At 61.5% G+C, this 27,988-nt stretch overlaps 6 protein-coding genes and 2 long non-coding RNA genes across 13 annotated transcripts; 5 read left to right on the top strand and 3 right to left on the bottom strand.

Annotated features, from left to right (window-relative positions):
• Positions 1-87: 87 nt before the first annotated feature.
• On the bottom strand, positions 88-5,259 carry LOC125318344. Of its 2 annotated transcripts, XM_048288941.1 has the most exons (6): positions 4,817-5,259; positions 2,986-3,054; positions 2,404-2,492; positions 1,959-2,081; positions 1,758-1,865; positions 88-1,283 (listed from the first exon to the last, which is right to left on the bottom strand). In XM_048288941.1, the coding sequence occupies exons 1-5, from the start codon at positions 5,145-5,147 to the stop codon at positions 1,782-1,784; spliced, it is 696 nt and encodes a 231-aa protein (XP_048144898.1). In that variant the 5' UTR covers positions 5,148-5,259; the 3' UTR covers positions 88-1,283; positions 1,758-1,781. The 2 variants fall into 2 exon arrangements, with proteins under 2 accessions (XP_048144898.1, XP_048144897.1); XM_048288940.1 differs by having other exon boundaries at positions 88-1,865.
• A 122-nt stretch (positions 5,260-5,381) lies between these two features.
• LOC125318346 lies at positions 5,382-7,272 on the top strand. Its single transcript, XR_007200327.1, has 2 exons — positions 5,382-5,445; positions 7,072-7,272. It is a non-coding gene; the product is annotated as an uncharacterized LOC125318346 (long non-coding RNA).
• LOC125318345 lies at positions 6,610-7,723 on the bottom strand. The gene is made up of 2 exons (XR_007200326.1): positions 7,539-7,723; positions 6,610-7,328 (listed from the first exon to the last, which is right to left on the bottom strand). It is a non-coding gene; the product is annotated as an uncharacterized LOC125318345 (long non-coding RNA).
• Positions 7,724-7,951: 228 nt separating this feature from the next.
• Positions 7,952-10,371, top strand: APH1A (aph-1 homolog A, gamma-secretase subunit). Of its 2 annotated transcripts, none has more exons than XM_048288938.1 (7): positions 7,952-8,079; positions 8,500-8,658; positions 8,886-8,959; positions 9,076-9,198; positions 9,276-9,403; positions 9,588-9,711; positions 9,858-10,371. In XM_048288938.1, exons 1-7 carry the CDS (start codon positions 7,967-7,969, stop codon positions 9,920-9,922), a joined length of 786 nt encoding a protein of 261 aa, XP_048144895.1. In that variant the 5' UTR covers positions 7,952-7,966; the 3' UTR covers positions 9,923-10,371. The 2 variants fall into 2 exon arrangements, with proteins under 2 accessions (XP_048144895.1, XP_048144896.1); XM_048288939.1 differs by having other exon boundaries at positions 9,276-9,434.
• A 175-nt stretch (positions 10,372-10,546) lies between these two features.
• CA14 (carbonic anhydrase 14) lies at positions 10,547-13,480 on the bottom strand. 2 transcript variants are annotated; one of them, XM_048288937.1, is made up of 11 exons: positions 13,347-13,480; positions 13,196-13,216; positions 12,399-12,578; positions 12,189-12,331; positions 11,678-11,773; positions 11,534-11,600; positions 11,287-11,444; positions 11,086-11,125; positions 10,965-10,985; positions 10,811-10,895; positions 10,547-10,712 (listed from the first exon to the last, which is right to left on the bottom strand). In XM_048288937.1, exons 1-11 carry the CDS (start codon positions 13,396-13,398, stop codon positions 10,631-10,633), a joined length of 945 nt encoding a protein of 314 aa, XP_048144894.1. In that variant the 5' UTR covers positions 13,399-13,480; the 3' UTR covers positions 10,547-10,630. The 2 variants fall into 2 exon arrangements, with proteins under 2 accessions (XP_048144894.1, XP_048144893.1); XM_048288936.1 differs by having other exon boundaries at positions 11,086-11,215; positions 13,347-13,466.
• Positions 13,481-14,302: 822 nt separating this feature from the next.
• On the top strand, positions 14,303-16,640 carry CIART (circadian associated repressor of transcription). The gene is made up of 5 exons (XM_048289049.1): positions 14,303-14,646; positions 15,099-15,403; positions 15,627-15,702; positions 15,787-15,865; positions 15,957-16,640. The coding sequence occupies exons 2-5, from the start codon at positions 15,170-15,172 to the stop codon at positions 16,240-16,242; spliced, it is 675 nt and encodes a 224-aa protein (XP_048145006.1). The 5' UTR covers positions 14,303-14,646; positions 15,099-15,169; the 3' UTR covers positions 16,243-16,640.
• A 237-nt stretch (positions 16,641-16,877) lies between these two features.
• Positions 16,878-18,099, top strand: MRPS21 (mitochondrial ribosomal protein S21). Of its 3 annotated transcripts, none has more exons than XM_048289050.1 (3): positions 16,878-16,973; positions 17,310-17,399; positions 17,884-18,099. In XM_048289050.1, the coding sequence occupies exons 2-3, from the start codon at positions 17,317-17,319 to the stop codon at positions 18,062-18,064; spliced, it is 264 nt and encodes an 87-aa protein (XP_048145007.1). In that variant the 5' UTR covers positions 16,878-16,973; positions 17,310-17,316; the 3' UTR covers positions 18,065-18,099. The 3 variants fall into 3 exon arrangements, with proteins under 3 accessions (XP_048145007.1, XP_048145008.1, XP_048145010.1); XM_048289051.1 differs by having other exon boundaries at positions 16,879-16,973; positions 17,307-17,399; XM_048289053.1 differs by lacking the exon at positions 16,878-16,973 and having other exon boundaries at positions 16,980-17,399.
• Positions 18,100-18,218: 119 nt separating this feature from the next.
• On the top strand, positions 18,219-27,628 carry PRPF3 (pre-mRNA processing factor 3). Its single transcript, XM_048289036.1, has 16 exons — positions 18,219-18,292; positions 19,843-20,024; positions 20,500-20,630; positions 23,086-23,232; positions 23,348-23,431; positions 23,539-23,759; positions 24,064-24,370; positions 24,973-25,139; positions 25,564-25,646; positions 25,756-25,899; positions 26,094-26,193; positions 26,299-26,412; positions 26,553-26,671; positions 26,941-27,024; positions 27,110-27,171; positions 27,377-27,628. The coding sequence occupies exons 2-16, from the start codon at positions 19,880-19,882 to the stop codon at positions 27,521-27,523; spliced, it is 2,055 nt and encodes a 684-aa protein (XP_048144993.1). The 5' UTR covers positions 18,219-18,292; positions 19,843-19,879; the 3' UTR covers positions 27,524-27,628.
• The last annotated feature ends 360 nt before the right edge of the window (positions 27,629-27,988 follow it).

Here is a 27,988-nt window from a genome sequence, read left to right as displayed (position 1 = left end):
ACTGGAAGGTGAGAATTGGGTCGGGAAGGTTTGTACCTGGAGGATTTGCTCTGGAAGGGAGCGATACAATTCATAGTTAAGCCGGGGTACAACAAACCGGTTTATTTTCCGTGTCTGCATTAGAGGGATGGTTTTTAGGAATAAACTCATAACCTTCATCCACATCTTTTATTTTCCTTTAATTGCTTTTTACTCCACTCCAGGGTTGGAAATCTCACTGCTGTTTGATCCTAAATAATTTTCCGGGGCGTTCTTGGCTTTTTTCAATCCACCTTTATGGCAGCACAGAGCCAGGAGGTGGCACTGCCAGGCAGCGCATCCGGGCTCGCTCCTCCGGCCGCTTCTGAACCCGTTTCGAGCCTTTCAGCTTCCCTAGGAAACAAAACTCTTCTTCTTTCCGAGGCTGGGGGCCTGGGTAATCTGTGAATGGTGGGACAGGCAGGGGCTGGCCCCGCTGCTCCGTGCGTGCAGAGGAGGTGAGCGAGATGCGTGGTGCGTGCTCTGGCACTTCGGGACATTCTCCCGGGGTCTGGGAGGTGTCTGGAGGGAGCCGGGGGCTCTGGGCACTGTGACCACCGTGAAGCTCCTGTTGGCTTGACTCACCATCCCTTGGCTTGACTCAGCCTCTTTTGTCTTGTGGGGTTACCTGGGTATGCCTGGGCCAGTTTTCCATCCCTTCTTCCTCTTCCAAGGAAAAGCAGCATAGGCACCGAGCGTGGAATCACGCTCCTTTCCCCCCAAAAGGAGTTTAACTCCCATTTCTCGACCAAAGTCACCCATTTCTGCAACAGATTGCTCTCCGTGGGGGGGGGTTGGGGTGGCGGGACATTTTCTGGTCCAGCTTCTCATCGCACCCAGATATTGCGGGCGTTTCTGGAGAATAAACGGTGCAAAGAGCGATGTGGAAGGAGCAAAGCTGGAAGCTCGTGGCTGGGTTTAGAGGCTCGAGATGATCCTTCTGATGGGACAAGCGCTGCACGCGCTGTTTGCGTTTGTTATTCCAGTCCTGGTGGTGGTTAGGAATTATTTACCATGAGAGACCGTGCACCGAGTGTTGGGGGTTTTATTGGCAGAGGTTCTTATTTACAGCAGAATCCGAGGAAATAGGAGAGGACTGAGGCGTTGCAGAGCTCTCCGTGTTCGCGCCACGGGGCGGCACCGTCCCTCCAGCAAAACCTTTGGACACAAAGTCACGGCGCTTCTGGAACGGAGGCAGCGCCTCGTGGAGAGGATGCCGTTGTCGACGCCTGACAGTGTCCTGGTCACCATCCCAGCCGCCGTGTCTGGAACAAGGGAAAAGCTGAGGAAGTTCCCGCGTGTGGCGGGAGGGGGGTCGGCGTTTCCTGGGATGTTGGAGAGCTTCAGCTGTGGGAAAATGTCGGGCAGGTGGGACGGAGCTGTGGAGGAACCTGGGCAGGAGGGTGGAACCAGCTGGTCTGTGAGGTTCATCCCAACCCAAACCATTGCAGGGTTTTATGGAATGGGGGATTTGGGTGGATGAGCAGCGGGAGGTGCCTGGTTGCTTGCACCCTTGAAGGTCCCATTGAATGCCAAGAGGTCATTGGGAAACGCCCTGGAAAGCCTCTGCAGGCCATCAGTGGCGATCAGAGCTGCTGGTGGGTTCCCTGGCTTCGCAGCTGGGTGCCTGGAAGGGTTTGTTATCTTTCCATTGCTTTGGAAAGTTGCTGCTTCAGAAAGAATTGGATTTCCCTGGGTTAAAGGACATGCTTTGAGTGAGTGTTGAAATCCCAGAGTACCTTGGGAGGAGGAGGCTGGGGGGGTCATAGCAGGAGACCCAGGAAGCTGAGGAGGATGATGAGGCTGAGGTGGCATTGCAGGGACGATCCAAATGACTCCTGGGAGTCCTGGTGGGTCAAGGAAAACAAATCAGTCCCAAAGTCCCACATTTTAATGTGCTGAAAACCCGTGGCAGAACTCATGAGCTGACAAGCACCCACCTGACTGTCTTCAGCATCCCTGGAATCCCCTGGAGCATTTGTATCTGGTCTTCCTGAAATCTTGGTGGTGGAATTCTCTTCTGGAAACAACTTATCCCAGTCCACTTCTCCAAGGGTGCTTGTCTGGATGTGGAGAAAAATAAATAACGTGGTAAGTAACAGCATAGGATTAACTCCTATGCAGACAGATCGCTCTTTGGGATGGGTTTGATAGTGTTTAATTGGGAAAACAAGGAATTTCCCACAGCTTCTGTGCAAGCTGGAAAAATAAATCCCAACTCAAACCATTCCATGATTGCTGTTCACGGATGCTCTGCTCAAACTCACTGGAGTTGTTCTGGGGTCTAAAAATCAGCAGGTTTTATCCATTTATTTTTCCTTGTGGCAGAGATTTGGGTGAGGAAAACCTGTTTTTTAGGGGAATACCAAGAGGAACCCAGCTCACCTCGTATGAATCCAACTCGTACACGTATGTGGCGGGGGTTGCCGTGATGTTGTCGTAGTAATAATCTTCTGTGGAGTAATAGTAGTTGCCTGGAATGGAAACAGCTCCCGGTGAGGTGGCACTATGGGGGCTGGGGACACCTATCCAGCATGGGAGGGATGAGTCCCTCCTCCATGTCCTGGGTTGTGATCGCCCAGCTTTTCCCCTCTGAACAGCCAGTGGAACTCCAATTAATCTGAACAACCTGGATAAATCCCTGGAAGTGTTCACGGCCAAGTTGGATGGGGCTTGCAGCAGCTTGGGCTGGCGGAGGTGTCCCTGCCCATGGCAGGGGGTGACATGAAAGTCTTTAGGGTCCCTTCCCACCCAATCTGTTCCATGAACCCATGGAACCTGAATGACGGTCAGTGCAGAGGACTCAATTCAGTCGCTTCTCAGCGCCTTTCCGTGGGCAAAGCCTCATCTCCCTGCCTGCAAGAGGCTGGATGGAGACTCCCACAGCCTTCCCAGCCCCGGTTATCCCAACTCCCTCCCGTGGCTTGTGGAAAATGGTAAAAATGCTTTTAAAAAGGCATTTCTCACTTAAATGAGCCATGTAGTCGTATAAATCCTGTGCGATCTCCTCCACGTCATCTTCGACCTCCGCCTTCCCTGAAAGCAAAGGAACAACACGCGGATCATCATGTGGAGCCTCGGGTCGAGCCGTGGGCGCGGGGTCGTGTGAAGTTTCATTGATTTATTGGTGCTTTGGGCAAAACCCATTTCCTGTGGGAGGGATGGATTTACAACGTGACCCGTAATTAGATCCCAGCTAAAGGTGTGGGAGGTCAGAGCAGAGCTGGGGTTTTCCTTCATTTCTGGGTATGGATGTGCCGGAAGCGAGAGGTGCCGTGATGGGGATGGAGCCTCTGGCTGCGCTCCTGCAGCCCAGACCCAGAGCCGGGGTGGATCTCCCTTTGGGATGAGCCGCTCATCCAGGATCCAGCTGCTCCAGCGCCTTTGACTGTGGAGCTGCCAAGGGCCCAGAAGGGACCCTCATGTTTCCTTAGGGCTGAGCCACTATAAATAAATTCTGACCCATGTGACATTGTCACAGTTGGAGCGAGTGGCTCATTCCCTATCCCAAACAAAGGTTCTGTGGGTTTTCATGGTTTTTGGGAGGATTCTTTAAAGCAAATTAATCGGGAATGTTCGAATCGAATCTAATAGTCACAGATTAGTACACTAAGATACTCATGGAATAATGAGATACTTTTATAGTTTGATAGTTTGATACTCATTTTTAGTCATAAATAATTATAATATTGTCATTATAAGTTACACCATTAATGGCTGGACTGATGCCTTCAGTCATGCCCAGGGCCAGCTGCAGCTCAAACCCTCCCACTTCTTCCTCTCATATTCCTGACTTTCCCAGTACCGGCAAAGCCTGGGGGAGAAGCCCGTGTCCCAGAATTCTCATTGGGGAATTCTCTGGAAACTGACCGAGACTGGAGAATCCAGGGCGGGATCGGGGCTCTGCAGGGAGGACTCAGCGCAGCCTCACCCGTCGCGGTGCCAAACGCCTCGACCTGTCCCACTCCCACCCTGAGCTTTCGGGGAAATTTGGACCGAAACTGGGACCTGCCCACCCACCCCCGCTCCTTCTCGTGCTCATCCTTCGAAAACGCTCCGGCAGTGCCGAACTCGGGCTCTGGGGCACGTTATCCTGTGCGCGGAGCTTTCCCACAAACCCTTCCGAGTTGGCTCTTGTATTTGCGTTGGAGTCACACTAAGAATAATTAGGCAACTGTATCCCGAAAAGAGCTTCCAGCTGGGAATCCCCTCGCCTGATGTTTCACGTTTGGGTCCGTTCCTTCGGTGAAGAGGAGGAGAAGGAGGAGAAAGAGGAAGGCTCTTGGCACGGCAGAGATGCAGTTTCCAGTCCCCTCAGCAGCCGGTGCTGCTCCGTATCCCACCTTCCCAGAGGTGGGGGATTATCATGCTCATCCCTAAGCAGCTCCAGGTTGGGGTTTTCCTCCCAAAATACCCTGATTCCACTCTTTCCCATCTACAAACTGCCCACGTAATTCTCAGGAAATCCTGTTGGGTTTTTTTCTCTGTCTCCTAATAGCTCCCAGCTGGAATTTGCGAACGATTTGAACACAATGCGGGAAACATTCACTGTCCCACTGTTCTCCAAGCACAGGCTTCATGGAACCTTTAGTAATTACATCGTGTTTTCCCGGCATTTCTTTCCCTGCAGCCCCCTTTCGTCCCCCCAACATCTTTCAGCCTCCAGACACCCCCCCCCCCCCCCCCCCCCCCACCCCCAGTGCCCCGCGGCATCCCAGGAGCGTGGGAATAATCAGAGCAGCGAGCTAAAATCAAATTGCCCTTGGAAAACCCTGTAAGACCCGGGGAGCGCATTTACCGGGTAAGGAGTGAAGGACCAGGAGCACCGCGATGCAGAAGTTCATCGTCCTCCGTTGGGTGTCGGCTGCCGGAGCGGCTCCGCTCCTGCTCCGCGGGACCTTCCCGAGGGGACCGGAGGCAGGAAATGACTCGGGGGGTTGAGCCGAGCAGCCTCCTCGGCAGCGCGGGTTGTGCCCGGGCTGTGCCCGGGGCTGCAGCGGAGCCGCGCTGAGCGCGTCCCGTGCTCCGGCGGGGGAAGTTTCCCGCTGCAGAGGCGTTTCGGGTGGCCGAATTGCAAATCTGGGGAAGTTTTCCCCGGGGAGGGTTAGTGCCGCTGGATGCGTTCTCATATGGAGGGAGGATGGTTTTGATTACGTTCTAACGGAGCAAAGCAGAGCTATAAATAGCAAATTCTTCTGGGAGAGAAGGCAGAAATGCTGACTGGGAGCCAGAGTCAGTCCTGACTTCCCGTAAAATCTTGGGGGATTTTCTTGTCTTGGCTTCATTTCCCCGTACCGTGCCTCAGTTTCCCCATCAAGAGGAAGAAACGTGAGCAGTCATAGATTTATTTTATTTTATAGTGGGTGAAAACACCCTGGGGAGGAGAAGCCGACAGCGGAGCTCCTGCGAGGAGCCGGCAGGATCCAGGTGGGAACTGGTGCGGACTGAAGGGGGAAGGAAAAGGGGAAGCGAAGGAGACAGAGATGAATAAGGTGGTGAAAAATCAATATTTTGGTGACTCTTGGAAATGGAGGTTATAAAACCAGGAAAGAGCAAGATGAGTCTTGGATGGTCCAGGAGGAGCTGTGTTTTGGGGCGCAGGGCCATGGAATGGGTTGGGAGTGACCAAAAAGTTTGTCTCATCTCCTGTTGATTTTAAAACAAGGATTTCTGTAGATTTTAAGGAATCTGATTGATTTTAAACCAAAAATTCCCCAAAGCAGACTTTTTTTCCTACCAAGAGTGAACCCAAGTGAAGAACTTCTTCAGCGCATCCCAAAGCCAATTCCCAGCCTCCCTGGGCTTCTCTGTGCTTTGCAGAAGGAGCTTCTCCCGTCCGTAGGGAGATGCTTGGCAAAGGGTTAAGTGCCAAGGAATGCCGAGCAGGAAGTGAATCTCTTCAAACCCTCCTCTCCACAAGACCCTCCTCTCCCTCCTCCACAAAAATAACATCGAAACTCAAAAGTCCCAACCCAAGCAGAAATCTGAACTCGTTGTGAAGAATCCCTCCAGGGCTCAGCCGGGAGGCACTGGGGGAGCGCGGGAGGGTTAAAAGATCATGGGATTAGAGGAATGGGGAGGGAAGGGGCGAGGAAGGTCCGTGAGGATGGTTATGGCTTATCCGATGGGTGGGTGGGGCTGAACGGACAAACGCTTGGCGTGGGAGCTGGGAGTCAGGATTCAGCGGGGTCTGCTGGCTCAGGGCTGGGAATGACCCTTCAGGACTGGGTGTGATGGCGTAAGACTTGCAAAAATTGGGAAAAGATTGGGAAAGCTTGGAGAATCCACTAAGGGACCTGGATAAAATGTGCCATAAGGTGGTAAAAGGGGGAAACAGCTGCTCTTCCCTGGCTGTGACCAGCTGGAACATCCCAGCAGCATCCTGCATCCCAGGTGCAGATCCCGAATTGTGTTTCTGGATGGAAAAGGAAACCACTCTTTTTTTTTCTTTTCCCCTTTTTTTCTTACCGATTCTTCACATCTGGCACCAGGGAGCAAGCCCATTGCAGCCACAGAAAGGAGCCAAACCAAGGGCTTTTCCATCTCCCATCCCAAAACCTTGTTTCCTGTTCCTATTTTGCTCAATCTTTCTGCTTTTACGTCTTTATTTTTTAATTATTAAAGTTTTTGTGCCAAAATCCAACAGTAAAATCTGCCACAACAACAGAGCAGCAAGGGAGGGAAAACTCAACATGTGAACCAAAACAGAGGGGAAAAGGAAGGAAAAGGAGAAAAAAAGAAGGGAGAAGGAGGCTCCTGGTTCCTGCCGTGCTGAGGGGGCTGCATCCCAGGGATGCTCTGGGCATCCAGAGCCTGGTGCCGTGTCGGGGGATTCAGTCCAAGGAGGAAGGTGCAGATGAAGTCAGCGGTTCTCGGATGCGTTGTGTCATTTCCCAGATTTAATAGGCGGAAGCAAAACAAGAAGGGAAATTAATGCAACGCAGCCGGTAGCTCCGGTTCTTCCCTGAACAATGCCTCGTGCCCAGGAGGTGGCATTCGCAGGATTCCTGCGGAAGAGGCTGGAGGGGACATTGTTTGGAGTTTTCCTTGCAGGAGACGTGAAGGTGGATGAAAAATCCGACCCCTCATGGCACCAGTGCCCAGCGCTCCCTGCGGCACCATCAGTCCAGAGGGAGGGGGAATGAGCTGCCCATCCCATGGGATTCCGGAGGGAGGGGCTTTGGAGCCGGCCAGGCTGTTCTTGCTGGACGATGGAATGTTTATAGTCTAAATAAAGTTTTCCTGCTCTTCCCAGCTCTTCTGTAAACAGCGGCGGTGGGGGACAGAATCAGAATGGGAGCTGTGAAGGGCTTGGAATAGAGGAAAATGCCGGTTTAAAGAGGAATTCCTCGAAAATAGAGGAGAGGAGAGGAGAGGAGAGGAGAGGAGAGGAGAGGAGAGGAGAGGAGAGGAGAGGAGAGGAGAGGAGAGGAGAGGAGAGGAACTGGGAGTGGGTGATACTGGGGACAGGTGACCCTGGCGATGGGTGACCCTGCGGACAGGTGATGCTGGGCACAGACCGTGTCAGGCTGTCCCCGCGGTGTCCCGCAGTGCCGCCACTGTCCCGGGTGTCCCCGCGGTGTCTCGGGTGTCCCCGCTGTCCCGAGTGTTCCCGCTGCCCCGGGTGTTCCCGCTGTCCCGGCTGTCCCCGCTGTCCCGGGTGTTCCCGCTGTCCTGGGTGTCCCCGGCCTGGGACTGGTCCGACCCCCGGGACTGGTCCGACCCCCGGCCCGGTCCTACCCCCGGCCCGGTCCTACCCCCGGGACTGGTCCTACCCCCGGCCCGGTCCTACCCCCGGGACTGGTCCGACCCCCGGCCCGGTCCGACCCCCGGGACTGGTCCGACCCCCGGCCCGGTCCTATCCCCCCACCGCGGGGGTCTCCGGGCCGGCAGGGGGCGGTTGGTCGGGTCCTCCCGGCCGGCAGGGGGCGCGGTGCCCGCGGCCGCCATGGGCGCCGCCGTGTTCTTCGGGTGCGCCGCGATCGCGTTCGGCCCCGCGGCCGCGCTCGTGCTGCTGACGGTGGCGGCGGAGCCGCTGCGCGTCCTCGTGCTGGTGGCGGGGTGAGCCGGGGCGGCCCGAGAGCGGCGCTGAGGGGCCCGCTGGGGAGGCCGGGAGCCCGTTGCGGGAGGTCTGAGAGGCCTTTGGGGGATGCTCTGAGGGGCCGTCGGCGGGCCTGGGAGAGCCCTGGGGGACGCTGGGTGCTGGTGGTGCCGGGGGCGGCTGAGGGAGCTGTTCTCGGAGTGAGGGAGCCCTGGGTGCTGGTGGTGCCGGGGGCGGCTGAGGGAGCTGTTCTCGGAGTGAGGGAGCCCGGGGTGCTGGTGGTGCCGGGGGCGGCTGAGGGAGCTGTTCTCGGAGTGAGGGAGCCCTGGGCTGAGGGGGCAGCACTGGCGCCGCTGGGCGCTCCCAGCCCGGCTGTACCGAGCAGCTCTGCCCGATGCCGGTGCCCGGAGCGCCAACCGGGTGTCCCGTTTTCCCCCCAGGGCGTTTTTCTGGCTGCTGTCGCTGCTCGCGGCCTCGCTGCTCTGGTTCGTGTCGGTGCAGCTCAGCGGGCGGGAGGACGCGGCGCTGCTGCTGCTCGGGGCCGCCGCCGCCGTGCTGCTGCAGGAGCTCTGCAGGTTCGCCTGCTTCAAACTGCTCAAGTAAGAGCCCGCCCGGGGGCCCGGGGAGCTGTGCCGGTGGCTGGGGTGTCCCAGGGGTTGGGGGAGCCAAAGCAGATGTTGGGGCTCTGTGTCCAGAGCAACCCCACGCAGTCTGTTCCCTGTTAAACCCCGGGAACGAGCCGCCTCTCCTCGCCCGGCGCTGGCCCGTGCCTCTCCCTTCCCCTCTCCCGTGGGATGGGGCTCACGCTCTCTCTCTGGCGGGGCAGGAAGGCAGATGAAGGGCTGGCGACCCTCAGCGAGGATGGGAGGTCCCCGATCTCCCTGCGGCAGATGGCTTACGGTGAGCAGACCCCCGGCGCCGGGTGCTGCATCCAACTCTCCTGCCCTTCCCTGAGCCCACCAAGCCCGGGGCTGTGGAGGCCGCGGGGGCTCCCCTGACCCCCGGCTCCCCTCCAGTGTCCGGGCTCTCCTTCGGCATCATCAGTGGCATCTTCTCCATCGTCAACATCCTAGCGGACTCCAGCGGGCCGGGCACCGTCGGGATCCATGGGGATTCCCCGTACTACTTCATCACCTCCGGTGAGGTCCGGGGACACGGCAGGGAGTAGAAGGAGGAGGAAGGCTCTGGCTCTGAGGCTTCGTGTCTCTCCCCACAGCCTTCCTCACCATGGCCCTGGTACTGCTCCACACCTTTTGGGGCGTCATCTTCTTCGATGCCTGTGAGCGGCGCCACGCCGGGGGCCTGGGGCTGGTGGTGGGCGGCCACTTGCTCGCCTCAGGGCTGGTGAGTCCTGGGGGTCCCCGGGCTGGAGGAGGTCAGTGAAGGATTTGGGGGGCACGCGGGGGATTTGGGGGCACACAGCTCAGCAGGGGTTCAAGGTGGGTTTCCACAGGGCTGGGCACTCCTTTCCCTGCCATGGCTGTTTGGAGGGGTCAGGAAGGTGTGACCCGCCTCTCTGTGTCCCCAGACCTTCCTGAACCCGTGGTACGAGGCCAGCCTGGGCCCCATCTTCATCCTCACGCTCTGCACCGGCCTCTGGGCCTTCCGCACTGCTGGCGGCTCCTTCCGCAACATCCTCAAGTGCCTCTCCTGTAAGGGGGGGCCGGGATGTCACTTCTGGGGGCTGGGGGGGCCAGAGCTGCTGGGATGGCTCTTGTTGGACGGGGGTCACGTTCCCGGGGGCTTCCATGAATCCCCAAACGACCCCCACCTTCAGAAGTGCCCCTTTGCCCCCCAGGTAAGCAGGAGCCCGAGGGCCGGGTCATGCTCTACTCGGCGCTGCAGGTGCCTCCCAAGGAGTGAGGGAGCCGTGGAGTTTGTGTCTGACCAGTGTTCCTGGGGGGCCTTTGGGGTCTGACTGATGCTCCCAGGAGACTCTGGGGTCTGACCAGGTCTGACCAGTGCTCCTGGGGGATTTGGGGTCTGACCACCACCCCCTTCCCTTTGTTCCCAGATTCTGGTACACCTTTCCTTCAGTTTGAGGCTCTGGGCAAGGCAGGGTGGGCCAGATGCCCTGGGGGAAGTCCAGGCCTGGGGAACTCAGGGCAGCACCCCCCATTCCCTCGTGTTTGTCGCCCTGGGGGGGTCCCTACCCCTGGTGCAGCCACTGGTGCTGGGGGTGATGCTCTGGGGTGGGGGGCAGCGGGACTGGGGTGCTCTGCTCTCCTCACCCGTGTTCAGCTCCCAGGGGCGTTGGAGGTGCAGCGGGGGTTAAATTATTTTTCGATTCAGAGTAAAATCCTTTTACAAGAGCACGGGACACTGTGGCTGCTGGGGAGAAGGGGAGGGAGAGAGGGGTCGCTCCCCCCATCGTGCTCTGCTCCAGCCCTGGGGGGCACCCAGGGGGTCCTGGTTTCTCGGGGGTGACAGGATCCAGCCCCAAAGCCCCTCAAAGGCCCCCACTCCCTCCCCACAAAGAGCCACCAGGAGGGGGAAAGGGCTTTATTTGCAGTGGGGCTGCGGGCGGGGGGCTGGGGAACAGCGGGAGCCCCTCCCAGCCCAGCCCAGGGGTCAGCGGGAGGGTCCGGCGTCCATGGGGGAGTGGCGGGAGGAAGCCTTGAACACGACGTCCTGCGCCTGCGCCCGCCTCGCGCTGCCGAGGCAGAGAGCGGGGTGAGGGGGGAGTCTCTCCCTGGAGATCGGGGCCCCCCTGCTGCGGGGGTCCCTCTGAGGGCTGGGGGGGGGTCTCACCGCATCCGCTTGGCCCCAAAGTGGACAGCGAGGAAGAGGCCGATGCAGCCGGCGACGGCGCCAAAGATGATGGCGATGACCTCACCTGTGTGACACCGGGGGGGTCAGGGGGGCCCGGGGGTGACCCCCCCGCCCAGTCCCGGCCTGGCCCTACCTGTGGAATATCCCTCTGGCTCTGTAAGGGAAAGGGCGGATCAGGACCAGCGCCTCGTGCCCGGCGAGGGCTCCAGGAGCCGTGGGAGGGTGCAGGGGGCCGTCCCCAGCCCTCCACTCACCCCTGGGGAAGGACGAGAGCACCAGGCGCTGGTTCAGCTCCTGCGGGGCCCGGAAATTGTCCACCAGGAGCTGGGGCTCCTCGGGCTCAGCCTCCTCCGTGGAGTAAAGGCTTCCCTGGAGCTGCTCCAGCTGGAAGGGGAAGGGGGCAGCGCTGGGGGCATGTTCGCCGAACGCGGGGGGTTCCCCAGGGCGGCTCCTACCTGTGCCCGGCTGATGCGGACGGGCTGCGGGAAGAGGCTCCAGAGCACGCTCTGGAAGCAGGGCGGGGTGGTCAGGGACCCGTTGTACCGGTAGTAGCGGTCCAGGTGCGTGGGCAGCAGGTCCCGGATGCTGAAGGACGGGATGGCCACGGTCTGCCCTGTGGGGGGGGAGCAGTTGGGGGTGCCGGGAGGGGGATTTGGGGTCCTCCCCTGCCTTCTGCCTTTGCCACCCCCTCCCTCTCCTCACCTGTGTGGCGGATGCTGCCAAGGTGCCTCAGGATGTTGTCGTAGGCGGGGTGGGGGTCATCGCCCACCTGGGGGAGCGGGGGGGGGGGGGGGTCAGTGAGGGGCTGGGGGAGCCGGGGGGGCTCCGTGGGTGTGGGGTCCGTACCTCCAGGAGGACACCGAGCACGGCCAGCCCGCCGGGGTGCTGCTGCGCCGCGCTGGCGTCGGCAAAACGCTCGGCGTCGAAGTGCACCACGTGCATCTGCAGCACAGCGGGAACCCCCTGAGCCCCCTGCCCCAGCTCCCATCCCAGCATCTCTCGCAGTGCCCAGACCTGCTGCCCGCTCCCGGACCTGCTCCCACTCCCATTTCCCACCCGTTTTCTTCTGCACCCCATCCCCTCCCTGCACTCGTTTCCCATCCCTGGACCCATTTCCCTCACCACGACCCCTTTTCCATTCCCTGCAGCAAATTCCCGCAGTGCAAACCCATTTTCCACACTGTTCCCATGCTATTTCCCACACCGACACCCCTTCCCACAGCCATTTCCCACACAATTCCCATGCCACTTCCTTACCCCAGACCGGTTCCCGTGCTCCTTTCCCACCCCATTCCTCAGCCATTCCCCGCCCCCAGACCCATTTTCGGGCTGTTCCGCGGCCGGTGCCCGCCGGTACCTCGGCGGGGGCGCGGTGCCCGTCCAGCAGGTGCTCAGCGCCAGCGGCGTGGCCGGGCCGGCCCCAGTGGAAGTGCAGCTGCACGGCAGCGAAGGTGTGGGGCAGCCCCCGGAGCCGCAGGGACGGCGGCAGCGCCAGCACGGCTACGGGACAGGGGGTCAGCAGGGCTGGGACACCGGGGACTCCCCGGCTCTCCCGCCCGGCGCTCACCGGTGTGGCCGTTGTTGGCGAGGGTCAGGCGGGGGCTCTCGGGGCGCTCGTAGCCCTCGGGCTGCAGCGGCGGCAGGGACGGGTCCGGCTGCGCCCGTGCCGTGGCGATGTCGATGGGTGACTGCGCCCGGCCCCCGCACTCCGGGTGTCCCTCGTGCCAGTGCTGCTGCCCGTGGGGCCCTGAGGGGGACCGGAGCCCAGGTGGGACCCCCCCCCCCCCACCTCACCCCGGGGGCTGCTTCACCCAGCGGGGCCCCGTGACCCAAAACGCCCTCGGGGCCCCCCGAACCGGGACACGGGTGACATTCCCGAGGGCCTCGTTAATCTGCTGGGGACATTTTTTCCGGCCGGGGGAGCGGGGACAAAGCCGAGCCTGCAGGGCCGGGGGGGCACCCATGGGTCCCCTGGGCCCGGCAGGATGGGGCTTAGCGGGATTTGGCCAGGGCCGGATCCTAATTGGATTTGGCAGCAGGAGCCTTATGTAAAGGAGCACAAAGGGACCATTGGAGCGAGGGGGGCGAGGGGGGGGTAGGACGGGGAAAATGGGGGGCTGCACCCATTCCCCCCCCGCCTGTTTTAGGGGACCCAGGTGTGCAGGCAGGGGAGGGGGGGGTGTCACCCTCCCCACCTCCTGCCCATTTGGGGGGACCCAGGTGTCCAGGATCGAGAGGGGCCTGTCACCCATGCACCTCCCTACCTGCTGGGGACACCCATGTGAGCCCCGCAGCTCAGGGGGTGTGGGGGTGGTTTCGGGGTGTGGGGATAAATGGGGGCTCCCTGGGTGGGGCCCCACTCACCCTCGTACGTCCAGTGGGGACCTGCGGGGGACAGCAGAGGCATTGGGGTGGGCGCTCGGCTGAGCCCCCTGGCCTGACATGGGGGCACTGGGGGGGGGCTGGGGCTGCACCCCAGAGCGGGATCTGCCAGGGGCACCCCGGGGGGACTCACCAGCGGGCAGGGCGGGGGCCAGGCCCCCGAGGAGCAGCAGCACACTCAGCATGGTGGGGGGCAAGGGGGGCCGGGTGCCACCGGCCCGGCCCTAAATACCCACCCAGGGGGACGGGCCCCCCCGGGGGGACGGGGAGGGCTGGAGGGGCCATGCCCGGGGTGTCGGGGTGTGGGGACGGTGGAGATGGGGCTGTGGGCTTCCAGGGGCTCTGGGGCTGCAATCTCTGGGCTTGTGGGGTGAGGGGTTTGTGGGACTGGGGTTTGGGGGACTCTGGGGGGCTCTGCGGGTTTGGGGGGCCTGAGGGGAGCCCCGGGCCTTGTGGAGGGTCGTGGGGTGGGGGCGTGGCGGGGTCTGGGGGTCACCCTGGGCCTCCTGTGGCGGGAGAGCCGGGCAGGGGGCTCTGGGCCCTGGGCGGGATTTGGGGGGCAGAGGGGAGGGTGGGGGGGGCTGGGGGGGGGGGGGTTCGGGTTGGGAGCGCGCGGGGGGAGCAGCGGGCAGACCCCGCACGCGCTGCCCTGGCCCCGCCCCCTCCCCGAGGAGCCCCGCCCCGCGGGCGGTCCCCACGCGCGAGCGCTGACGTCACGCGGGTCCCCGCCCCCACGTGAGGGCCCACGCGCCGCCCCGCCCCGGTTATGTAACGGCGGGGGGCGGGGCCGCCGCGCCCATTGGCCGAGGCGCGCCGTGGGAGCGCCGCCCATTGGCTGCGGGCACGGGGGGCGGGGCCGGTGGGGCGGGGGCGGGGCCCGGGACCCCGCAGAGCCCCCCCGCCGCCCGCCAGGGGGCGCTGCCCAGAGCCGCGTGCCCCGCACCGCTGCGCGGGGGGGGCGTGGCCATAGCCCCGCCCTCCGGCCAATCAGCGCGGGGCGGCGGCAGCGAGCCAACGGGAGATAGGGGGCGGGGCCTCGCGGGGCGCAGCGGCCAATGGGAGCGCGGCGGGGCGGGGCCCAGACGGAGGCACGTGCGGCCGCGCACGTGTCCGCGTGGGGCCGCCGCGGGCGGGGCGGGACCGGGACCGGGGACAGAGAGACCGGGACACCGGAACAGCGACAGCGGCACCGGGACAGCGACCCCGGCACCGGGACAGCGTTACCTGCTCAGGGACACTGACAGCGGCACGGGAAACGGGGACGGCGATACCAACAACGGCATCGGGACACCGGCACCGGGACAGGAACGGGGCCGGTGATACTGGAACAGTGATACCGGCACTGAGTCAGGGACGGGAGCAGCGACAGCGGCACCGGGGCACCGGCGCTGGGACTGGGACAGCGGCACCACCGCAGCTGCAACCGGGAGCAGGTGGGACCCGGGGTGACCGGGGCCGGGGGTGGTCCCGGTGACGGGGCTGTGGGGTCCGCGGCTGGGTGGGGGGGTCCGGGTCGTGGTCCCGGCGGCTCCCAGTGCGGGGGGGGAGGGTCCCCTTCACGGGTGGGGCTCCTGCAGGGCGATCTCAGTCCCGGGGAGAGGGCGGCAGGCGATGGAGTGAAGGGAGCTGGTGGGGGGGTCCTGGGACTGGGCAGTCGCGGGGCCGGGGTGTGCCGGGGCTAGTGGAGGTGTCCTGGCACTGGGGATGGTCCTGGGTGAGGGGTCCCTGCACCCCCACCCTGTCTGAGGAGATGCCAAACCTGCCTCCCCGGGCCCTGGGAGGTGTCACTGGGGGTGACACTCCCACGGGAGAACAAGCCAGTTCTTCATCTTCCATTTTTGCCCGATGTCGCCCCTTTTTTTCCCCGTTTCTCTCCCTCCCCCAGGCAGCATCGGCCGGGTGACCCTGCTGGAGCGGAACCCAGGGAGAGGCTCCTCTGGGGGGACCACCCGCGCCATGGAGCCCCCCGCCCGCGCCTGCTCCTGCGGCTCCCCGGCCTCTGACAGCGAGGCCGAGGCCGGCAGCTCCCCGCGGAGCCCCCCCAAACCTGAGCGCGGCCGCAAGCGCCCGGGGGGGCTGGACCGAGCAGACCCTGAATCGCCGCCATCACCCCGCGGGGGGAAGCGTCCGCGGAAAGGAGAGGGGGGGGATGCCCCTCCCAACGACGGCGATCGCCTCTTCGCCCAAAAAGTGAGTTTTTGGCAGAAAACGAAGGGGCAGCCCCAAAGATGGGAGGTGGGGGAGGGCTTGGTCCCCTAAAAAGATACCTGGGTGTGCCTCAGTTTCCCCACGTGAAACGAGCGGGTGGGGATGAGCAGGATTCGGGGGCTGAGAGGGCAGTGCGTGGGGGGTGAGGGGGGATAAGAGGGTTGGGGGGTGCAGCCCAGTCACCCCCTCCTGCCCTTCCTCGCAGTGCCGGGAGCTCCGGGGCTTCATCCGGCCACTGGCGGAGCTGCTGGAGGGGCTGCGCCGGGGCCGCTATGACAGAGGTGGGTGCCCCCCGCCCCCCCCATATTCCCCCCAGACACCCCTTTTCCCCTACGGAGAATTCACGTAATTTTGGGACTCCCCAGGGCTGAGCAGCTTCCAACAGAGCGTGGCCATGGACCGGCTTCAGCGGATCATCGGGGTCCTGCAGAAGCCAGAAATGGGGTGAGTGTGCCCCAGACGTCCCCGGGGGTGGGCACAGGGACACCCCCGTGGCTGCCCCCCGCAGAGGGTGACAGGAGCTCTCTCCCCACAGTGCCCGGTACCTGGGGACGCTGCTGCAGGTGGAGGCAATGCTGCGGCTCTGGTTCCCCCACGTCGCCCCCAAACCCGCGCTGGACCCGGCCCCCTCCACGGCTCCCCCCCGCCGCCGCCCCCCCGCCGGCCCCCCCGGGGCTCCCCGGTGCTGCCGCCTGCCCGGGGACCTCCCCGGGGACCTCGCCCTCGCCGGCCCCGTGGGGATGGCGGGGTCGTTAAAGCAGCGGGGATCCCCCCAGAGCCAGGCCAGGACCCCGGAGTCCCCCCCGGCGCCGGACGTGTGACGCCCCCCCCGGCTCGGGGGGGGGGAAAATTTCTTCTGCATTTCTTGGTTTTGCCTTTTTTGATTGTTTTTTTTTACCGGTGGTCAGTGAGACCCGCGGGCGGGCGGGACTGACCGGGGGAGGCCCCGAAACCCCCAGAAGCCCCAACCCCGGGGCGGCCGCGTGCCTTGGCCAGAGCGGAGCCCCCTCCCCGCGGGGGCTGGGCCCACCCGGGCTCGTGCCTTCCCCCGCGGCGTGGGGCTGGGGGCGTGCGTGGCCCCCCCAGAGCGCTGGTGGGCGGCTGAGGGCTGCGGACCCCGAGGGGTGGCGGCTGTCGGGGGCTGCGGCCCTCCCAAGCGGGGCTGTCCCACGGCCGGCCACGATGGAAGCAATAAACGCCGCGGGAGCGGCCAGGGCCACCCGGTGTCGTGTCCTCTGTGCCTTGGGAGGGCGGGGGGTGGGTTCCTGTCCCCGGGGGGCTCAGAGCAGCCCCCAGCCCTTGGCGCTACTTCGTCCCCCTCCGCTGCGGGACCCCGAGGGCGCACGGTGCCTCCAGTCCCGGCTACGGCCGGGGCCGGCAGGAGGGAGAGGCCCGGGGCCCGCTCAGAGCCCGCGTGTCCCCCCCGGTGCCGCTGCCCCGAACCCCGGCCCTGCCCCGCCGGAAGTCCCGGCGGACCGGAAGTCCCTCCCGCCGGAAGTTCCGCCATCAGCCGCCTCAGGTCCGGGCGCGGAGCGGCCGCGGCTTCACCGGGGTCAGTTGGGGACAGGACCGGGACCAGGGCCGCGACTCTTCGGCCGGGGCCCTACCGGGAGCGGTCTGACCAGGACCAGCCGGGGGCGGGGGGAGCCGCAGGGCAGGGGCAGCGCCCCGCCAAGACCGTTCGTGGGGGCAGGGGATCGTCGCTGTGTTCCCTTGGGGCTCTGCGGGGCGGACCGGGCCCTCCGCGTCCCCGGGAGCGGGGTGGGAAGGACCGGCCCTTCTCTGTCCCGGGGGTTCCCTTCCCGCCGTGTCCCGGGGAGGGGGCAGGAGGGACTGGCTCCTCGGAGCGCCGGGGCCGCCCGGTCCCAGCCGCCCCGTCCCGCAGCAGTGCGGCCATGGCGAACCACCTGCGCTTCGTGGGCCGCACCGTGATGGTGCAGAGCGGCAACGTGGAGGCGGCGTACGGCGTCCTCAACAGGTGAGGAGCGGGGGGAACCGCGGCGCCGGGCGGCGTTTGGGCCCGGAGGGGCCCCAGTTCCTTCACGCACTGGGTTCAGAACCGGGATTTCCTGAGCGGGAGGTAACGGGAGGGTCATGCCGGGCTTTTCTCGTCAGCTCCACGTCCTGCCGCCCCCTCTGATGTGGGTGTCACTAGAGTGAAATACAGGAATAACCGAGCCCAGAACCAGGCGAGGGCAGCGCTATTCCTTGGAAAGCGGAGGAGGAGATGATCCCACGGCTGAGCTGAGTGCTCTCGCACACACCTTCGTTAGTCCCAACTTAGCGGGGGCGATTCCTTCCCCTCCTCACTCTCCTCACGGATGGACGGCGAGAAGAACGAGCCGATGGCGCTCATGGGGACCGAGCTGTGCCCAGTGTTCGCAGCGTGGGGTGGTTCTTCCTCCCTCCTCGCACATCCAGAACCTTTCCTACCGCTGTCACCGTTCTCTCCCTTCCCGCAGGATCCTGGCGCAGGACGGCGTGGCCGAGGCCGTGCGGCGCTCCCGGTACTACGAGAAGCCGAGCCGGGCGCGGCGGCGGCGCGCGTTCGAGGCGTGCCGGCGGGTGTACTGCACCGAGATGGCGCGCAAGATCGCCTTCCTGGCGCGGAGCAGCCGGCAGGACCCGTGGCTGGGCTGCTGAGGGGAGCCGGCCCCAATAAAGCCCTGTCGCTCTGATGCCCGTTAATTGAGTTTGGTTAATGACGGCGCGAGGGAAGGGGCGGGGCGGGGGCGGGGCCGAGCGCGCGCGCCCCGGGACCCCTCCTTCCCGGCGCCCCGCGCGCGCCGCGCACGCGCCGCGCGCCCATTTCCGCTTCCGCCCCGACGCGCCGTCACCGTCAGGGGCCGCCGGGCCGGGACCGGGACCGGGGTGAGGGAACGGGGCCGGCGAGGAAAAACAGGACTCCCTCCGAGGGCGTGGAGGGGACGGAGAAAGCGGGCGGGCTGCCGGGAGGGAGGCGGTGGCGGAGGTGGCCCCGGGCCCGGCCCGCGCGGAGCCGCTCGCCCGGCGCGCCGCGCTGAGGGGGCCGGGCCGGGCCCCGGCCGCAGCAGCTCCGCGGTGGCTGCGGGCCCTGCGGGGCCGCTGAGGTGCGCGGGACCGGGGTCGGCGGGAGCCCCGTGTCTCCGTCCGTCCGTCCGTCCGTCCGTCCGAGGCCGAACGAGGCGGCGGAACCCCGGCGCGGTCGGGCGGTGCTCGGGTACGCGTTCAGTGATACTGAGGGGGGTTACGGGGCTCGTGTCCCCCCGGGCCCTCGGAGCGCTGCGGCTGCTGGAGCTGCTCCCCACGGGCACGGCTCTGCGCTCCCGGGCTTCCCAGGGAAGCAGCCGTAAAGCTGCTGCATCTCCTGCCGCTCATGCTGGAGCTCAGGTCGGGTGGAGGCTGAGCCGGCTCTAATTCCACGAGTTTTGTGGTTCATTACGGAGCTATTGATGCGTCGGGGCCGTAATTTGTTAGTTCTGCTTGTCCTGAGCCTCTGCTGTACAGTTTCTTGGGGGAAACGCCAGGATCCGGGTTTGTGCTCTATTTGGACCTGCCTCCGAGGAAGCTGCCAGGAAAAGTAGAACCCGCGGAGGTTTCCAGGTTCTGGAGGGAGCCCGGGCCCTGCAGGAAGCAGCAGTCACCTCCTGGAACTGCTCATGGACCTGAAATTCAGGGGATCTGTGTTAGGACTGACCCCCGGGGCCCCGTTCCCAGGTCCAAGAAGGATAACTGAACCCTAGGATCCCATTCCCAGTGCCAGGAAGGACTCCTGGAGAGGGACCACCATGGCTGAGCTCATCCCTAAGGAGATTTTCCCCGCGGTTCCCAGATCCGATTAGGGCCTGGAGCCAGTTAAAAGCGGCTGCAGCCACAGCCCGGTCTGTGAGCGCTGCAGGATGTGAGGGGATGCGAGTGCCAGGAAGCAGCCCGGGTTTGGGGCTGCATGCCGGGGAAGGGGCTCAGACTGGTGTGTGCCCCTGACACAGGGTCAGTGGGAGCGGCAGGTTCTCCTGTGCCACGTGTTCCACTCGCAGGGCATCTCTCTTCCCAAACCACCGAGCAACCCCACGGAGGGATCTGGGGGGCTTGGAGGCCTTTATGCCTGGCCTGGCAGCATGGAGAGATGTGGGGAGCTCGGGGAGGGGCTGTCCCGAGAGCAGACATTCCTGGGCTGTTTCTGGAAGCACAGGAGCACTGCGGAGCGTCCGTCCGGGATCCGCGAGGGAACGCGTGTGGGATGCAGCAGGTCCAGGGTCCCCTAGTGGGGTCAGGACCTTCCTCCTCGTGGGGCTCGGCTCGTTTTAGCCCAAGGTTTAAAAACAAGGGAGCACAAACGGTCTCCAGGAGCTTTTCCCACCCGTGGACGTGATCCTGAGGGAGGAGGGCACGGAGGTGACGATGCCCCAGGACCCTGTTTTATGGCCTGTGTCTCCTTGCAGGTCCGAGCCGGGGGGTTCCGCTCAGCCCCGGGCAGAGATGTCGCTGTCCAAGCGGGAGCTGGACGAGCTGAAGCCATGGATCGAGAAGACGGTGAAGCGCGTGCTGGGCTTCTCGGAGCCCACCGTGGTCACCGCGGCGCTCAACTGTGTCGGGAAGGGCATGGACAAGAAGAAAGCGGCCGGTACGTCCCGTGGGGGGTCCCGAGCTGGGTTTGTGAAGCGGCCCAAGCCTTCCCAGGGTGGAGGGGCAGGGGCACAGGGCAATTCTCCTAGTCTCCGTGAGGTGAGTATGGGCAAATCCACCAGATGAGACGCAATGGGCAGCCTTGGAACACGTTACAAAATCCAGTAAGTGAAAACGAATTCCTTGTTAAGGAATTGGAAACGGTAATTTAACCAGGGTGCTTTTTCTGCCCATTACAGCCCTACTTTGCTTCTGCCTGAGGCCCGGACTCCCTTAATCCCTTGGTTTAAAGCTCCTGACAACAGGATCCACAGATCCCAGAGGCTTCCAGAGCCTCAGAGGCCTCCCTGTGTTTGTAGAGTTGAATCACATTTAAGTGTTCTACAGCTTCCAAGGAATCTCTGTGTATTCTCCATCCTCCTGCTCACCCCAAGCTCACAATTCTGCACTGATAGGATTTTCCTCTTTTCCAGACCACCTGAAACCCTTCCTGGATGATTCCACCCTGCGATTTGTAGACAAGCTTTTTGAGGCAGTGGAGGAAGGACGAAGCTCTCGGCACTCCAAATCCAACAGCGACCGGACCCGGAAGCGGGAGCTAAAGGTGATTATTGCTTATTGATTGGTTTTTCCTGTGGTTGGGTGGCCTGGAGGCAGCACTGGTGCTCTGGCACACTCTCCTCTTCCAGAGAGGTACAGCTTGGAACGTTCAAGAGAAACGACTCCTCTCCGTGATGAAGTGTGGGAGCCTTTACCTTGCGGTTCTCTTTCCCAAAGCGAGGTGGAAGCCTGGCTTTGGCTTTCTGTTAGGCTGGCGGAGCGAATCCACAGGGGTGCATCTCCCTTCTCCTCGGTGCTCCTTCTGCTTGTGTTTTCATTTGGAGCCTGGGAGAGCTGCTCCCAGCGCGTTCCCATCGCTCTCTGCCCCACGTGTGGCTCCGTGGTGGATGGTCTGGTGGGTTTTCATTCCCTTTCTCCACCCAGAATCAACCGTAGGTGGTTTTTGGCAGCTCCTGTCCTAGCACAGGGTTGATTCCAGCTGGGATTCCGTAGCTCTGGTGTTTCTCCCTTGTCTGGGATGGTGCAAGGCTTGTGCATCCAAAGCTGTTTTCACTTCCTTTCTTCTCTTGAGGACTTTGCTCACCATCCTCTAGAATTGCATTTTCCCATCGCTCTGCTGAGCCTGACAGGCCCTTTCCGTGCTGCTCCTACTCAGTGATTTGCCTTTCACTCTTCCTGAGGTTCCTATTTTACGGCAGTCTGGCTTTCCCTGACACTTGTGGTCAGCACTGAACCTCGGTGAGCCACAACAATCCCATTCAGGATCTGGATCTCTTTGGGAGCGCTGGGACAAGCTGCCTGCGCTCCCTGTTTCCCACCAGGAACTTGCTTTTCTTCCCTCCGTGGCAGCGGGTGCTGGGCTGGTCCCCGGGGCTGTGGGAATGCGAGGGTCGAGCAGGGCTGGAGGTCCAGCTGCTCCCCTGGGCCAGCTTGGGGGCACGGCACAGGTGGGGACATTGGCAGTGCCATCACGTGATGGTGGCAGGAGCGTGGTGACAGCCCGGTGGGGTGGCTGGAGAGCAAGCGCTGGCAGAGGGATCTGGTGCTGGCAGAGGGATCTGGTGCTGGCAGAAGGGATCTGGTGCTGGCAGCAGGAGCAGAGCTGGGGGTGCAGCAGGGGACCCTTCCCCAGTGAAGCCGCAGGGGTGCCTGGCCTGAGCCAGAGGCTGGGCAGCAGCAGCAGAAGCTGATCCTTCTTGTCTTGGCTCCTGGCGTGGAGAGGGGTGTCCCTCCTGCCAAATCCTCACTCTTCTCTCTGAAATCACATTTCTTGGAACTTCTCCATCACGCTCTGGGTCTGTCCAGACCCTGCAGGAGCACAGACCGGTCTCTGAGGTGGTCAGGTCATGGCAGCACTTGCAGACTGACTGACCCTGCCCCAGTGCAGGCTGTGGAGAGGAATTTGTCCTGGCACATGTAGATCCCATAGTGTCGGGCAGTGATGGTTCCCAGCGCCACTTGCCGTGCCGCTTCCCGCTCCTCGGTTCGCTCTGGGGTAGGTCATGGCTTGGGAAGGTCAGGAACTGAACGCAAAGTTTCCACACTTTATACTATGGGCAAGTCCTTTCTCTTGAACTTGTAGGTTTTCCAAGAAGTACCTGTGTGGCTGAGGAAGTGTCCTTGTAGGATATGAACCGTTGTAGTGAAGAAGGGATTGCAACTAACGCTTACAACCGGTGTGTATATTTTCTTTTCAAATAACACCTTGACACACACACTACAGTACCCACCACACGGACAGATCCAGGTTTCCATGCACAAACCAGGCACTGACGATGGAATCCACGGCCGCAGCCACACGTGCTGGGCTGGGCCTGAGCAGAGCTCTGTGGAAAACGTACCGTGCCTTTTGTTTGGTGACCTGATGCTGCTGAAAGCCCATCAGCAGGCTTGTTGCTCCATGTGCTCTCTGAGCTGTGCTTCTCTGGAGTGGCTCTGGCCTTGGGTCTGGGCTGGAGTGTGAGGGAATGCTGCAGGTGTCCCAATCCTCCCCGGGTCCAGGGCTGCATCCTCCTTCTGGGAGGGCTGCATGGTAGGACAGCGCAGATTCCTTCACCAAACCCTCTGAAGTTGGTGGAAGACGTGGAAATGTTTTTATCCCAGTCAGGTCAGCTCTGGGCAGGCTTTTTCTATCTTTCTATGTCGCTGAGACCTTAAATCCGGGCAGGCTTTTTCCATCTTTCCATGTTGCTGAGACCTTAAATCTCCCCAGTGCCAGTCCCCCGCTCTGAGCACCCGAGGGAGCGGTGGCGGCCGTTGCGCAGGCGCATCCCTGCGATGTCTCCTGCCCTTCACGTTCTTGCATGGACGTCATTGGTGTTTCTCTGGTGGAGGACCAGGGCCCAGGCTCAGCGTGGGCTCAGCCTGCACGTGCTGCCCTGGAATTCTGCTGAACGGAGCCGGAGCTGAGACATGCTGCTGGTTTCTTGTCTCAAATCGTGCTCTGGGAGGAGAATGCTCCATTCTAACCACAGCTTTCTTCTCTTTCTTTACATCAGGATGTGTTTGGTGATGACTCGGAGGTGTCCAAGGAATCCTCTGGCGTCAAGAAGCGGCGCATCCCCCGGTTCGAGGAGGTTGAGGATGAGCCTGAAGTCATTCCAGGCCCGCCGTCGGAGAGCCCAGGGATGCTGACTAAGCTCCAGGTCAGTCTAGCTGGGCCCTGTCCCAACACGGTGTAGAGTTTATCCTAACTTGTATCCCAAACGGAGGAATCATATCCCAATGGCAAAGAAAAACTCACTGTCTGCTTTCCCACAGATCAAACAGATGATGGAGGCAGCCACCCGGCAGATTGAAGAGAGGAAAAAGCAGCTGAGTTTCATCAGTCCTCCGACACCACAGGTACCTGCCGGAGGCCTTGGGCAAATCCCGTATGTCCCTGGTCCTTGTTTCAGCTGTGATACGTTGGCCTGGGTGTGCTGGAACAAAACTTCCTTCTCTGTCAACAGCCCAAAATTTCTTCTTCGTCCCAATCGGAACGGCTCCCCATCGGCAACACGATCCAGCCCTCGCAGGCAGCCACGTTCATGAACGATGCCATCGAGAAGGCCAGGAAAGCTGCGGAGCTGCAGGCCCGGATCCAGGCTCAGCTGGCCCTGAAACCAGGGCTCATCGGCAACGCCAACATGGTGGGGCTGGCCAACCTGCACGCCATGGGCATCGCGCCGCCGTGAGTACCCGATGGGGCGGACGCCGGAATGCCGGGCAGGGGCTGGCCAAGGGTTTCTCTGGTGCTGTTGGGTCCCCAGCAATGCTTTAACCGCTGCTGAAGGAACCAATTTTGTATTAAGGAGGTGAAATGGAGGTTCCTCCTCCCTTGGCCAAGATTCCCAGCTTGTGCACGCAAGGTTGGAGTCCCTTCTGGCAGTACAGATGGGCTGTAAAAATATGGAAACTGTGGAAATAAACTCAAATTTCCTTTGAATCAGTGCTGTATTCACATTTGAATGCAACATATCTTGTCCTGCCCCCAGGAAAGTGGAGCTGAAGGATCAGACCAAGCCGACGCCGCTGATCCTGGATGAGCAGGGCCGGACGGTGGATGCGACCGGGAAGGAGATCGAGCTGACTCACCGCATGCCGACCCTAAAGGCCAACATCCGAGCGGTGAAGAGAGAGCAGTTCAAACAGCAGCTTAAGGAAAAGCCCTCGGAAGACATGGAGTCAAACACGTACTTTGACCCCCGGGTCTCCATAACCCCGGCCCAGCGGCAGAAACGCACCTTTAAGTTCCATGAAAAAGGCAAATTTGAGAAAATTGCCCAGAGGTTGCGAACGAAGGTATCAGAGGTCTCGTCCTGCTAATGAGAGCAAGGCTGGGAGGGGATTCTCCTCTCCTGGGCTGGGAAGGGACCTGGGCTGGCTTTGATTCAGAAGTTTTCCAGTAAAGTCACCTGAAACTTTTCCTTAAAAACCCTGTTCTTGTGGGGAGGGTGCCCAAGTCAGGGCTTGTGTGTGTAAAGGCTTTTGTCACCACTGTCTTCACCTGTTGAAAGGCAAAATCTCCTTCTTTTGACAAAACATTGGAAGTTCCCAAGAGAACAGATCCCTCTCTGGGTGAGGGATCAACCCGGAAGTGGAGATTTAAAAGGAATTTTGTTAAAATGCTCCAGGTTGTTGGGGAGAAGGGGAGAGGCAAAAGTCCAGAGGGAGATGTTCCTTTGGGAAAGTTCCATGGTCCTGAAGGACTCAGGAGTAAGAGCAGAGTTTTGGCAGGCTTGGGAGCTTCCCTTCACCATCACGTGCTGTGTGGTTCCTCTCGCAGTCTGCTTCAGGTTGTTTAAGGACCCAGATAATTCAGCAGGTGATCCGTGTTCAGCTTTTCACAGAGGTTCTGCTGTTTTGGAATGACCTTTCTGTTCCATCTTCCGCCTCATTCTCAGGCTCAGCTAGAAAAGCTGCAGGCAGAGATCTCCCAGGCTGCCAGGAAAACTGGGATTCACACTTCCACCAAGTTGGCTCTGATCACCCCTAAGAAGGAGCTGAAGGAGGGGGAGATCCCAGAGATCGAGTGGTGGGACTCCTACATCATCCCCAACGGCCTGGATTTGTGAGTATTTCCAGGTGCTGGTGGTTCTGCCACAGCAGGAATTCCGGGAGCTGCCTGGGGATAACGCCGTGGGTCTGGGAAGCACGTGGGGAATCAGGCCAGACGTTCGTGCTTGAGCACTGAGTTGCACCTCTCATCTCCAAGATCCAGGCACTGGGTTTGCTCCCAAAGTCTCTCTGGGGGCTGTGGAGTTGGGGGGATATTTTAGCCCAGAGCTGGGGAGGTTTGGTTTGGTTTCCAAGCATGAGCATTCTGCACGAGCTGTGTTCCCCGTGGATGTGGGACCTGCCTCCGCACCCCGAAATGGGGGGAGACACCTGTACCTTAACGCCGTCTCACTGTGGGTCTCCTTCAGCCCATCTGGGATTTGTGCAGGAATTCGTGCTGGGAATTCTGCCATGATGCCCAACTCTCTCCTTTCTAGAAAAGGCGGGGCGATCTCAAAGAAGGACGAGTACTTCGGGATCACAAACCTGGTGGAGCACCCGGCCCAGCTCAACCCCCCGGGTATGGCCCTGGCTTGGGGGGTTTGGCTGTGTCCTCCTGGTCCCAGTGGGGCCCCGTGTCCCCCCGTATCCTCCAGGGCACTCTCCTGATGGTCTCATTTCCCTGCCAGTGGACAGTGACACGCCGGTGACCCTGGGTGTGTATTTAACAAAGAAAGAGCAGAAGAAATTACGGCGCCAGACACGGCGAGAAGCCCAGAAGGAGCTGCAGGAGAAGGTCAGGCTGGGCCTGATGCCACCGCCTGAGCCCAAAGGTGAGTGACAGCCAGGCCTTGTCCAGGCACGGATGTGTTGGGAATGCTGTCTGGGATTGCACGGATCTGAAACGCACGGACGGTGGGTTTACGTGTCTGCAAGTGCTCTGGTGGGAAAAAGGTGTCTGATGGGAGCCTCTCCCACTGCCATGTCCCATGGGAGCCCTCCCAGCTCCTCTTCCGTTCCCTTGCAGTGAGGATTTCCAACCTGATGCGGGTACTGGGCACGGAAGCTGTCCAGGACCCAACCAAGGTGGAAGCTCACGTCCGAGCGCAGATGGCCAAGAGACAGAAGTAGGTGGCACCTTGTGCTGCGACGTTTTGGGACATTTTTGGATGGATTTAGCGCTGGTGGTTTGTTTAGGACCGGTCTTTTCAGTGCTGCCTGTTTGCTTCCAGGGCTCACGAGGAAGCAAACGCGGCAAGGAAGCTCACGGCAGAGCAGCGGAAAGCCAAGAAGGTGAAAAAGCTCAAGGAAGATGTTTCACAGGGAGTTCACATAGCTGTGTACAGGTGAGTGAGCTCAGGGAGTTCAGTGCACTCCCAGGTGAGCTCTGTCCTGGCCCAGTTGGGGCAGAAAGGGACCTCTCAGGGCTGGGAAAACAGTTCTGGTTTTCCACAAATATTTGATGTTTTTTTCATCTTATCCTTAGGGTCCGAAACTTGAGCAATCCAGCAAAAAAATTCAAAATTGAGGCGAATGCTGGGCAGCTGTACCTCACGGGCGTGGTGGTCCTGCACAAAGATGTCAACGTGGTGGTGGTAGAAGGAGGTGAGGCCTCCTAGGCAGGCTTGGGTCACCACAGAGCATTCTGGAGCTTGCCTCCAGCGGGAATTGCTATGGAAATCGGTGACAGGGTTAGGGAAGGACAAGGAAGTGAGGAGGCAATTAGAAACTCCCTTAATTACATCCCCTAACAGGGTTAGCAATGACTGCAGGATGCAGTAATCCGGTCAGAAAACCCGGATCATTCCATGAGGAAGGGAACCTCTGCCAACTGCAGGTTAAGGGATTTTTGTTGTGTCTTGATTCTTCTGCAGGCCCGAAAGCACAGAAGAAATTCAAACGTCTTATGCTGCATCGAATAAAGTGGGACGAGCAGACGTCAAACACGAAGGGAGAGGGTGAGCGATGCCGTGCTGCTGTGAGAGGGGGGAGTCCTGCTCCACCTTCAGGGCTAAATGGGCTTTATTGGTGGGGTTTTTCCAGATGATGATGAGTCTGACGAGGAGTCTGTTAAGAAAACAAACAAGTGCTCTCTGGTTTGGGAGGTGAGTCATGGTGGTGGTCCCATACCAGCGTGGGGCTGAGGTGGGATCCAACTCTCCATCACATTCCTTGAGCTGTAGCCTAAAAAAAAACCCCGCGTATTCCCGCGTTCCCCGCGTATTCCCGCGTTCCCCGCGTCCCCGGAGCCGCGTTTCCTGCGCAGAGGGTGGGAATTCGGGTAGGACGTCACCCCTTGTCTCCCGCCAGGGCACGGCAAAGGATCGCAGCTTCGGCGAGATGAAGTTCAAGCAGTGCCCCACGGAGAACATGGCGCGGGAGCACTTCAAGAAGCACAGCGCCGAACACTACTGGGACCTGGCGCTCAGCGAGTCCGTGCTCGAGTCCACGGACTGAGCCTGGCCACGGCGCCGCGGCCACTCCTGCCCCGCAGCCCCCGAGCCGGACAGCTCCCCTCACTCTCCTCAGCACCCCCATTAAAGACATATTTTTTAAAACAAATCGCCGTTGTGTGTTTTTGGGTAAAGGGGGTGAAGGACGACGTTGCCCCTGCGTTTGACGTTGTTGAGGGAAGGGACAGGGGCCTGTGAGGGGACCGGGGGAGCAGAAGCCACTTCCCCTCTTTTCTAAGGACATAGCCCCAGGCTGTGCCTGGGGAGGTTCAGGTTGGACATCGGGGAATTTCCTCCTGGCAAGGGTGGTCAGGAGCTGGTGGAGTCCCCATCCCTGGAGGTGTTCAAGGCACTGATGACTGGATGTGGCACTCAGTGCCCTGGGCTGGGTGACAAGGTGGCAGTCGGTCACAGGTTGCACTCGGAGGTCTTTTCCAACCTCAGCGATTCCGGGATTTACGCCATAAAC

This window comes from Corvus hawaiiensis, chromosome 29 (assembly GCF_020740725.1).
Source record: "Corvus hawaiiensis isolate bCorHaw1 chromosome 29, bCorHaw1.pri.cur, whole genome shotgun sequence".
NCBI classification, from domain to species: Eukaryota; Metazoa; Chordata; class Aves; order Passeriformes; family Corvidae; genus Corvus; species Corvus hawaiiensis.
The sequence above is the reverse complement of the archived record's forward strand: the minus strand, read 5'-3'. Positions and strand labels throughout refer to the sequence as shown.